We start from the raw sequence: 12,500 nt of genomic DNA on the forward strand, positions 1-12,500 counted from the left end.
GAGCGTAGGTTGCGTCGGACCGTGTTACCGATCCAAAGTGTTCTTTGAAAATTCTCTGTGTGTCTCTCTCTCTCTCTCTCTACCCTCTCTCTCTCTCTCTCTCTCTCTCTCTCTCTCTCTCTCTCTCTCTCTCTCTCTCTCTCTCTCTCTCTCTTTTTCTCTCCGAAAATCAATCGCATGGTTAACGCTTAAAAGTAATGTCTAGAAAAATATAAATATAATGAAGAACTAGCAAAGCTCTTTTATTTATTTGTTTATTTATTAACTTATTTTTTCTTTTTTTTTTTTTTTCTTTTTTTTTTTTTCTTTCTAATACTCAGCAAAATCCATCACCGAAAGAGAGATAAATTTTGTCGAATTAAATTTCGTTTAGAAAAATTACTTTTGCATTTTTCTTATCTTTCTCCCTTTTCTTTTTTTGTTCTTTGAAACTTTCCAAATTGATCTTAAGAATTAATTATTCATTCATTCATTCATTCATTCATTCATTCATTCATTCATTCATTCATTCATTCATTCATTTATTAATTTTCTTTTTTCGTCGTTTAATTATTTATTTATTTTTTTCTTCGAAACATTTCAAATCAACTTTTCTCTCTCTCTCTCTCTCTCCCTCTCTCTTCCTTTTTCTTTTTTTTCTGTCTTCCTTTCGTAATTTTATTACCTGCGAACCTATTTGCGAATTTAAAAAAAGAAAAAGAAAAAAGAAAAAAGAAAAGAAAAAAAAAAGAAAAAACAGAAAAAAGAAAGAAAGAAATAGAAAAAAGAGATAAACAGAAGGGAAAAAAGATAAAAGAAAAGAATGTGTTTCCTGTAAAGAGAGTAATTGATTATTAATGTCACTTAAGAACTTTCGATCCACCCAAGGGACTATTCTTTTGGACCAACTCATTATAATAATCAATGAAGGAGAGATAAAAAAAAAAAAGAAGAAGTGTATTAAATTGAAAGAGACAAAGAGACTGATAGAGAAAGATAGATAGAAATAGAAAGAGAGAGAGAGAGAGAGAGAGACAGAGACAGAGACAGAGAGCAAGAAAAAAAAGAATTTCAAGAATTCAATACAAAACGATCATCGCATAATAATCCGATCTCAACGATCAATCTGACTTATTTACTTCTCTCTCTCTCTCTCTTTCTCTCTCTCTTTCTCTCTCTCAATTTCTATCTATCTCTCTTATAATCTTTTCAACGAATCTCGCTATACAAAAGATTCGCCCCATCCACTTTCCCCCCTCCGTCTCCCTCCCCGTCCCACCCTCCTCCCAAGGAAAAGCTCCCTATCTATCTTAACCTTCGTATCTCTATCTTTACTACCAACCTATCACTTCTCTTTATCATTTTACGAGATTCTTTTCTACTCGTTTCATGTCGTAAAAATTCTTGCCAGGTTTTTTTTCCTTCCCTTTTTTTCTTTTCTTTTCCTCCATTTTTTCTTTCCATTTTACAAAGCACAATGGAAAGGTCGAATCTTTTAAAGAAAAAAAAAGAGAGAGAGAGAGAGAGAGAGAGAGAGAGAGAGAGAGAGAGATTGTGCGGATTGGCATTAACCGATATTATAAATGGCTATTGGGAAGAATGTTGAATCATTGATAGATAGGGATAAAGACAGACAGAGAGAGAGAGAGAGAGAGAGAGAGAGAGAGAGAGAGAGAGAGAGAGAGTGGACATAGTCATTCTCTCTCTCTCTTTTTTTTTTCTACGCTTCGATACGCTTTTTCTCAAGGGGTGATCCTATTTTCGAATTATCCCTGTACAATCTAGAAGACACTACCAAGAGGAAGAATAGAGTTTGCCTCTCGTTTTTGAAGGACATTATCCCTGACTCTCGATCTATGTGATTACTATACTATATACATACATACATATATATATATATATATATATATATATATACTATATAATAGAAAAAGAAGTAGGAATGAGTTTTAGAACAAAATAGATATATTGAAAGAAAGAGAGAGAGAGAGAGAGAGAGAGAGAGAGTGAGAGGTAAGGGGGAGGTGGGAGAAAGAGAGATACAAGTAGATCCTACCATGAGGATCGATATTCTATCCGCAATATGCTTGAACGATTTCTCCGGAGACCGAAAACCTCTTCCCCTGTCTTCTCCATCTCCTCCTCTTCCTTGTTCTCCACCCCGTCCTCATTCTCCTCTTTCTCCTCGTCCTCCTCCTTTTACCTTTTCCTCCTCTTCTATCCCCCCTACTATTACTATATACTACGTGTGGAAGCTAAAATCTTTCACTGATTCCACGGTCGGTCGGTTTATCTACGACACGAAGACTATCGAGAACCTTTAAAGAGAGAGTGAGAGAGAGAGAGAGAGAGAGAGAGAGAGAGAGAGAGAGAGAGAGAGAGAGGATAAGGGCAGGGTAAGGGATGAGGAAAGAGAAAGGGAAAGAAAAAGAGGATTGGCTTGATTCGAAGGGTGACTTAGCTCTTGCTAGCTACCCTTAAACCAACCATCCCTCTTCTTCTTATTCACTTGGAAACGATCGTAAAAAAATTTTTTTTTTTTTAATCGTACTCTTTGTTTTTCTTTTCTTTTTTTTTTTTTCGTAGAACAATCTAACTAATCTAAATTGACGAAGAAAATATATATATATATATATATATGTATATATTTATATATATGTGTACATTCTAATGAGGTTTAAAAAAAGAAAAAAGGTTCTCTCTTGTTAAGGATTAAAGATCAAATGTAATAATGGAACAGATTTCGATTTTTGATTTTTAATTCGAAGAATTAATTGAAATTTCCTAATTCTCGTATATTACAATTTAATCAAATTTTACACACACACACACACACGCATACACACACAGAGAGAGACTCTATTAGCGACGGTCTAAATAATCCGATAATAGAGTGTAAGGTAGCTTTCTGAAAACAATTTCGAAGTATTCCTTTAGGTGTATTTTAACTAAAGGACAAAATTAGGATAATTGAACGAATTTCTTTGACTAAAAATATTAAGAAAAATTGGTGTATCATAAATACTATTACAAAGAGAGAAAGAAAGAGAAAGAGAAAGAGAGAGAGAGAGGGAGAGGGAGAGAGACGAGAGAGAGAGAGAGACAAGAATATGATATTGCTATAATAATTATAGAATGTTAAAGGGAGGGATTGTTTATCGCATCGTTGAGCTTTTTCAAAGTAACACATTTATAAAAGTCAAACGTAGAACATAGATACAAGGACATACTTAGTTAGATTATTTTGTAAGATAATATAGGTTTTATTATATCGTATTTTGTACTAGAGATAGATAAATAGGTAGGTAAGTAAATAGGTAGCTTGATAGTTAGGTAGGTAAATAGATATATAAATTATATTAGATGGAACAATAACGATTAGAAATGTTAAACAATGATATACATTGGTTATAAATAATGTGGTTAAATGAACGTATTCTTCTTCTATAATAAAAAACAAAAAAAAAAACATGTGGATTTATTATTTGTCGAATGGTTTGCCAAAGAGAGAGAAAGAGATGGAGTAAGAGAGAGAGAGAGAGAGAGAGATTGGAAAATATCTGGCACAGTGTAAAATATCTTTGAAACATTAAGATTACCATCTACATACGTGGGATTGAAAGTTCTCGCCAATAGTAAAAGACATAAACCACTGTCTTCTTGCCAAGATAATAAATTATATATATATATATATATATATATTTTTAAGTATTATGCATTGCATCTTACTTACTCACCATACATGTCTATATGTATATATATATATATATATATATATGTGTGTGTGTGTGGGTGTATGTATTTGTATTTGTATTTATCTACTTACGTATCTAATCCCACTTAAACTATAATACTTATACTTTTCTCTTATAAACAAATTGTATACGATAAAATTTATGTTCTCGATCGTTAACGCTAATATAATATTTCTCGATTTTTATGCTACCGTCGTTTAATAAAATTCCCCTAAAAAAAATTTTTTTTTTTCTTTTTACCCCTTCGACCTAATTAATAATTATTACTCTTGCAATAATATTCCCATTGTTCCTTTTTTCTTCCCACCCCCTCCTTTTTTCTCTTTCGTCTTTTTTTTTCATTGTTATTAGAACGTTATAACAAAAGAGATATAAATATATTAATTTTGCGATATCTAACGCAATAGTATTATTTCTCTTATCAATTGAAATTTTTTTATTACAAGTTTTATTTAAGATTACAAATTTTAGAAATATAACGTTATTTGGTAATATTTACATTTTCTTTTCTTTTTTTTTTTTTCTTTTTTTTTCTTTTTGGTTTCCTTTATTTTTCGTTCTATTTTCTCTTTTTTTTTTTTTTCTCTTTCTCTTCTTCTTCTTCTTCTACTACTACAACTTTTTTTTACGAGATTAAATACGAGTATTAAATCTATTTATGCGGCGACCTTACCTTATCGAAAATAATTTATAAAAAATAAAGAATTTTCTTTTTTATCTTTTTGTTTTTCTTTTTACTTTTATTTTTTTTTCTTTTTTTTTTTTTTTTTTTTTTTTCTTTTTATTCATTATAACATTAACCACAAGTATTTAATTCATTTGCCCTCGATCGATTTATTGATAATAAATTTTTTCGCATAGTTAAACAATCAAATTCCATTTGGATCCTGATAATAAATATTGTTATCTTAGGCTCGAACAATTTCACGAAACAATTTCACAAATGATTTCATCACGAACGATATCGTGAACTTGTTCGTTGGAATTAAAAAAAAAAAAAAAAAAAAAAAAAGAAAAAAATAGAAAGAGAGAGAAAGAGAGAGAGAGAGAGAAGCGTATTGAAGGTATCGTAGAGGGGAAGGGGGGTGGGTGGTGGGTGGATGGGATGAACAGTAGAGAGTAAACAAACAAACTAATAATGATCGTGAATCGTTCGATAATTTTTCTTTCTTTTACTCTTTCGTTTTTCTTTCCTTTTCTTGTTTCTTTTTTTTTTATTTTTTTTTTTTTTTTCCTTTTAACAATAATCTTCGCGTTATGTATATGTATATATATATATATATATATATATATTTTTATTTTTCTTTTCTTTTTTCCTTTTTCTTCACGAAAATCTCGTTTAGTATCACAAAATCGACATAGTTTCACATAGAAAGGAATCCAACAAACGGATCTTCCTTTACATCTCAATTGTATCTTTCTCTCTTTCTTTCTTTCTTTCTTTCTTTCTTTCTTTCTTTCTTTCTTTCTCTCTCTTTCTATATCTTTCTCTTTCTCTTTCTCTTTCTTATCGTTCAAGGGAGTTTATTCGTAGAGAAACAAGAAAGCCATTTAATACAATGGAGTCGTAACTATGCAAAACTTCCTTTTCATTTTCCCCATTTCCTTCTCCTCCCTTTCCCTTTCTTTCTTTTACCTCCCCTCTCAATCCCATCCCTTACCATCGTATCCTAACGAACCATTTCATTTGTATTTCCCACACTACCCCCGCCCGCACTTTCTCGACCAACCAACTAACCAACTAACCAACCAACCAACCAACCAACCAACCAACCAACCAACCCAACCAACCAACCAACCAACCAATACTCCTTCCTCTTCCCTTTCAATCCTCCTCTCATTCTTTTTCTTTTCCTGTTCCTTTGTTCGTACTTTAATTAATTCATTAAAAAAAAAATCAAACGAGAGGAAAAACTCCGTCCCGCCAGGAGGGATCCCTTAATTCATCGAATTTGAATTAATCCTTTTTTCTCTCCTCTCTCTCTCTCTCTCTCTCTCTCTCTCTTTTCTTTTTTCCTCTTCCTTCTTATTTTTTCTTTTTTCTTCTTTCTTCTTTTTTTTGTTTTTCTTCTTCTTCTTCTTCTTTTTTTTTTTTTTTAATGTGTCAATTTAAAACGTCTAGTTATATTCATATTCCTGTAACACAATTTGGAAGTTAAACTCTCTCTCTCTATTTGTGTGTGTGTGTGTGTGTGTGTGTATGAATAGCAATCTTTAAAAACTAATGGTCTTTATCATAATGTTACAACGTCAATCTTTAAATGACATTAAATTATAATATATCTCTTCTTTATTTCTTCCTTTTTTTTTTTCTTTTTCATTTTTATTATTTTCTACAAAAAAGAAAAGGATATGTAAAAGAGGGGTAGATAAATTAAGTTTAAACGATTTGTATATTTTCTTTCCTTCTTTCTTTCTTTCTTTCTTTCTTTCTTTCTTCTTTTTTCTTTTTTATTTTTATTTTTTTTATTTTATTTTATTTCTTTTTACAAATATGAACGATCAAAAAAAGGAATAAATTTTTATTCTCCTAGATATTAGAAGTGAAATTTTCGATTTGTTCGACGATAAACCGTGCGTCTGGTTTTTTTCTTATCTAACGAAAGAGAAAGAAAAAAAGGAAAGAAGAGAAAAAACCTGAAAAAGAATGAAGAATAAATAAATAAATAAATAACTAAATAAATAAATAAATAAATAAATAAATAAATAAATAAATAAATAAATAAATAAATAAATAATGATACTTAAAAAAAAAAAAAAAAGAAAAAGAAAAAGGAAATCTACGATATTAATAAATTTGTAAATTATTATTATTTTAAAATTTGAACAATCGAAAATGAAATACGTAACTGGCTCATTATTGTCGCGTGACACCGACACAATAACGATATATCGATATATAATCTCTAAGGGTAGAGTATTGTCTGGTTAGTTATATACGTAAAGGCACGCTTGCATTATGCCTCAACGATCGCGACCTAATCGCGATATGGAGTGTTGTGGGTCGTGATACTATATATATATATATATATATATATATATATATATATATATATATATATATATGCGGGCATATGTATTTGTGCACTCATGAGTAAGTATGAATGAGTGAGTGAATATTGTGCGTGTGTATATCTACGTGTATGTATATTCGAGTATATATATATATATGAGAGAGAAGGAGAGAGAGAGAGAGAGAGAGAGAGAGAGAGAGGGTATATGTGTAGATGGGTGGGTATGCACACACGTCGACTGCACTCCCTGCATTAATATCCACGACACCAACAACATTGCTTCTCAAGCTCGTATCGCAACCGTACACATTGCTATGAATAAAAGATGGGCTGCATTTCATATCGATTCTCAACGAACTACGAGTACAGTCAACTTTTCGCATGATCCTTTTTGCCTACCGTAATATTATATATATATATATATATATATATATATATATATATATATATATATATATATGTCTGAGTGCGTGTGTTTGTTTGTTGTGTGTGAGTAAATATATATATATATGTATATATCTGTATGTGTGTACATGTATATCTATATATAATATACGCACACGCACACATATTAGAATGATATTTTTCTTAGGTCTACGATATAGATCAAATTCTTTTGGTTTTCCATAAAGAGAAAAGATATATAATATTAGTAAGGCTGATTAACGTTATTTTAATTTTTAATTATTATCATTTTGAATTATTACTGTTGTAAGATCTTTTTTCGAAAGTTATAATAATCGAATTGCTCCATATTTTTATTTTTTTTTTTTTTTTATTTTTCTTTTTTTTTTTTTTTTTTTTTAGAGAATGATAAATTATATTTGACTTTGGACTCGTTCCGATTCGAAGTGTTCTAACATTTTCAAATTTGTCCTTGGTTCTGTTATTTGAATATTGAATTATTATTGTTTTGTTTGTGGGGAAATATTGTTTTGCGAAAATTTGTAATGGTCCAATTGCTCTATTTTTTTTTTTTTTTTTTTTTTTTTTTTGAGAGAGAGAGAGACCGAGAGAGACAGAGAGAACGACAAATTACATTAGATAGATTTTGTACACGTTTCAATTTTGAAATATATATGTTCCAATTTGTCGGCGATCGTGAAAGAGTATATGTGGTAAAAGAATTATAACTTTGTCGTTTGAACTTTCAATGCTATTACGGGGGTAATTGAGTAATTTCGTAAGAACGGGTAACATTGATCCAACCTCGAACTCAATTCAATTCGAAATTTCTAATCTTTTTTATTATCCGTTCGTTAATTATTACGAAACGAAACGAAAAAAAAATATATAAAACAAAAAAGAAAAAAAATTCCGATCCGATAAACGGATTAAAAAATTCCATCGATTTCGAGAAGTTGGGGAAAAAAATATTTTCCGACGTCGAAAGCTCTCTCTCTCTCTCTCTCTCTCTCTCTTCATTCCTAATTTTCTGATTCTTTTCCTAATTCTTCGTCGATTATAAAACTCGTCGTTTTGTCGTAATATTAAAAAAAAAAAAAGAAAAGTTACTTCGTCGCACGAATCCGTCGTAATTACTATCACGATTCAAATCGTTTCAATAATTAATTTCGTAAAGAAAAACTTTGACATTTTTCTTTCTAATTTCTAGTTTTCCCTTTTTTTCTTTTATTTTTTTTTTTTATCTTTTTTCTCATATTCAAATTAGATCGACAATCAAGTCAAAACGAACGAATAATAACATTTTAAGCACGTAAAAGCTCTTAAAGTTAAAAATTGTATTAGGACGCTCGTTGGACGAACGTCTACGAATTTTCTTTTTTCTTTTTTTCTTTTTCTTTTTTTTTTTTTTTTTTATGAACTCTTGTTTTTCTCTTGCTCCTTTTTTTTTATTTCTCTTTTATTATTTATTTCTTTGCTTTTCCTTCTTATTTTTCTTTTTCTTTCTTTCTTACTTTACTAACCGAGTTTCGTAAATTCTTGGCACGATTGGTGAACTGGTTTCGTAGTACATATATATATACATACATATATATATATATATATATATATATATGTATGTATACATGTATGTACATATACAAGCACTTACATGTGATGATAACATTTGCATTGATTTTCATGCAACGTATGTTGCATGCGTATCTATCGTATCCGACGACCTAACGAAAAATGAACTTGACTGTATATACGTATCTATCTACCTATCTATATATATATTTATATATATACATACACATAAACATAAACACACACACACACTCTCTCTCTCTCTCTCTCTCTCTCTCTTTCTCTATTTTTTTTACTCTCTTTCACCATTTGTATTCGAAAGCTTGGAAATCGGGTTACGCATAAAGAGAGGAAGAGATATATGTATGTATATATAAATGGAAAGAGAGAAAGAGAGAGAGAGAGAGAAAAAGAGAGAGAAGAAATATGTGTATGTTTCTCTCTAATTTTCTCTTTCTCTCTCTCTCTATCTATCTATCTATCTATCTATCTATCTATCTATCTCTCTCTATCTTTCTTTTTCTCTCTGCCAAGGCGTCTCACCACCTCGTGAGAAGTCATGTGGCTGTGTCACGGGACGTTTTGCGCAATTGCGCATTGCGGTGCCCTCGTGCTCTACTCTTCTTCTTCTTCTTGCAATTGCTACTGCTACTCCTGCTGCTGCTGCTGCTACTGCTGCTGCTGCTGCTGCTGCTGCTGCTGCTGCTGCTGCTGCTGCTGCTGATATTTGGTTACCTATTAATGCTCGATATATGTAGCTTCTCTGTCGCTGTTCATGTCCCTGTTTTTCATGTCTCTTTCTATTTCTCTTTCTGTTTCTCTTTTTTAGTTGGAAATCGTCGAATATAAATGCGTTTTATCGTGCCAAACGTATGACATTATCATTCGTTTTTATCTTTCTCTCTCTCTCTCTCTCTCTCTCTCTCTCTCTCTCTCTATCTCTCTCTCTCTTTATCTCTCTCTCTCTCTCTTTCTCTCTTATTCTCTGTTCGTCTTTTTGTCTTTTGTATTTTATATTCTATTGCGTCTTATACATTTTGCAATAATGCAAACGACAAAAATTTGTCTCTACCATTCCTCTATTTTGTTTCTTTTTTTTTTCTTTTTTCTCTCTTTTTCTTTTTCTTCTTTTTCTTGCGGAGACATTTAATTTATCCTCTATAATGGCGTTGCGCATTGTTAGATGCATAGAGGGACAAAAAAAAATTGTCTCGTATCTATATATGTAAGTATGTATGTATGACTATCCATAAGTATATACATACATACATACATACATACATACATATATATATATATATATATATATTCCAACAAACGACTTTGTTGTATTTTTTGTATACTGTTGATTTTATTTTATTATACATATATCCACGGTATGATGAATTTTTATCGTAAGAAAATTTTTAACGATACATATTTGTTCGCCGATAAGTCAATTTCGCAGCGACATAATTTCTCTCTCTCTCTCTCTCTCTCTCTCTCTCTCTCTCTTTCTCTTTTTTTCTCTTTTTCTCTCTCTCTCTCTCTCTCTTTTTTTTTTATGAGGTAAAAGAACAAACGAAAATTTATTTAACGTAAAACCCTCGGAGAATTATGTCTGCGACAATTCATAAAACGAAAGAGAGATTCAGAATAGAAAATGGCTATGACGAAAATTAATTCATAACTCAGTTGATTATTATTATTATTATTACTATTATTATTACAGTTATAATAATAATAATAATAATAATTATTATTATTATTATTATTATTAATATGCACAAAGATTATGTGCAGATAGAATCGATCGTTTCTTAAATTTCGACTTGACATTTAATTATTATTTTATCTTTTTTTTTTCTTTTTTTTTCTTTTTTTTATATTTTATTTGCAGTGCGTGTTGTACCTGTGGGCACTGAAACTGTGCCATCCCACCACACTCTTCCTTCTCAGAGGTAACCACGAGTGTCGTCATCTCACGGAATACTTCACATTTAAACAAGAATGTAAGTAATATATTCCATATTATTGTCTGATATTATATTATTCATTAATATTAATTTCTTAATACGTAATTATCTAGATTACTAGATATCTATATATACATTTTACTCGTTCATAATATAATAGATATTACTAATTACTTTATATTATACTTGTTTACTACGAGAAAAGGAAAAAAGAAAAACAAAAAGAAAAAATAGAAAAAAGAAAACGGAAGAAAAGAGAGTAAAAAAAATTTTCGTCGTTCGAAAACAAAAAAATATCGATTCTGTTGGTATACGAAAGACAAATCGATTTTCTTCGGTAGTAGTTTCGTCACTGAATTTATATTATTCTTACCATCTTTAAACATCCCAGAACTTAGTTTCGAAGTTGGTTACTTGTTTTTGACAAATCTGATCTACTTCTACATAAGTAAACTTCGTAGAACACGTATATTCCATAAATTTTAGAATATTCCAAGTAGCGTGACGTATATATATATATATATATATATATATATATATATATATATATATATATATATATATATATGTATGCACATGTATATATATATGTGTATACACGTATGTACATACACACACACACACACACACGTACACACAAACACACATATATATATGTATACATGTATATGTGATTGAATAATTCGCCTTTATATTCGAGAACGAATTATATATCTTCTCTTCAATCGATTAGTTATTAATTCATAATTAAAATATATTTTAATTCATTTATACATTTTTTATATACTTTATATATGAGAAAGTATTTGCAATTTACAATGAAATATACACTTTGTGTAATGAAATTAATATATAAAATAAAAAAAAAAAAAAATAAGAAGAAGAAGAACAAGAAGAATATTCGAGATCGTACGTGTATAGGTCGAAATTAATTTCTTCAATTTTTCTACGAAATATTTCGATATATAAATGAAAAAAAAAAATATACATATATATATATATATATATATATATATACGCGTATGCGTACATACATACATACGTATATTATGTATTATATATTATTATATAACATATAATATAGTCAATAAAATAAAAATATAATGGGTATTGTGTTGGAAATGTAAAAAGAGAAAAAAAAAACGAAAAAAAAGATAAAATAATACACAGTAAACCAAATAAAAACAAAAAAAAAGACATATAAAAACATGTAATATAATAAAAAAAAGAGAGAGAGAGAGAGAGATGCAACGAGTGACGTTGTAACAAAAAGAAAACACATACGTACACACACACACACACACACACACACAAACATATATATATACACACACACATACACAGCTATAAAGAGAATCGATCGATTAGGAAAAAGTCTTTCGCACCGATAGGCATAACGGGCGATTAACATTTGTCCCTGGACTGCGCTCTCGCTCACACACATAAAACGCATACATATGTACACATATACATATCTATATATATCTACTTGTTAAATTCATACACGAGTTTATACATGTAAAATACACGTATACATACATACACATATATATATATATATATATATATATATATATATATATATACACGTACACTTAAAATGTATATGCAGATATATGCATTTAAAACACATACTCACGTATACATATTTAAAATACGTATTATATACATACATATATATATACATATACATATACACATATATACATATATACATATATATACATATGTATGTATTATACATATATATATATATATATATATATATATATATATAAACATACATGGAAGCAGATGTATACTCGTAGTGAATTAAGTAGCAG

General features: G+C 29.5%; 1 protein-coding gene across 8 annotated transcripts in view; it reads left to right on the forward strand.

The window, feature by feature from the left end:
* The window catches only part of LOC118440255 (serine/threonine-protein phosphatase 2B catalytic subunit 2), a 203,523-nt gene that overhangs the window by 130,053 nt on the left and 60,970 nt on the right, over positions 1-12,500 (forward strand). For all 8 annotated transcript variants that reach the window (XM_035863046.2, XM_035863045.2, XM_035863043.2 and 5 more), the window contains one exon: positions 10,602-10,713. In XM_035863046.2, the coding sequence (XP_035718939.1) occupies positions 10,602-10,713 (112 nt within the window). The remainder of the gene's footprint in view (positions 1-10,601; positions 10,714-12,500) is intronic.

Source organism: Vespa mandarinia, chromosome 7 (assembly GCF_050613455.1).
Source record: "Vespa mandarinia isolate Hongniang chromosome 7, ASM5061345v1, whole genome shotgun sequence".
In the NCBI taxonomy this organism is placed as follows: Eukaryota; Metazoa; Arthropoda; class Insecta; order Hymenoptera; family Vespidae; genus Vespa; species Vespa mandarinia.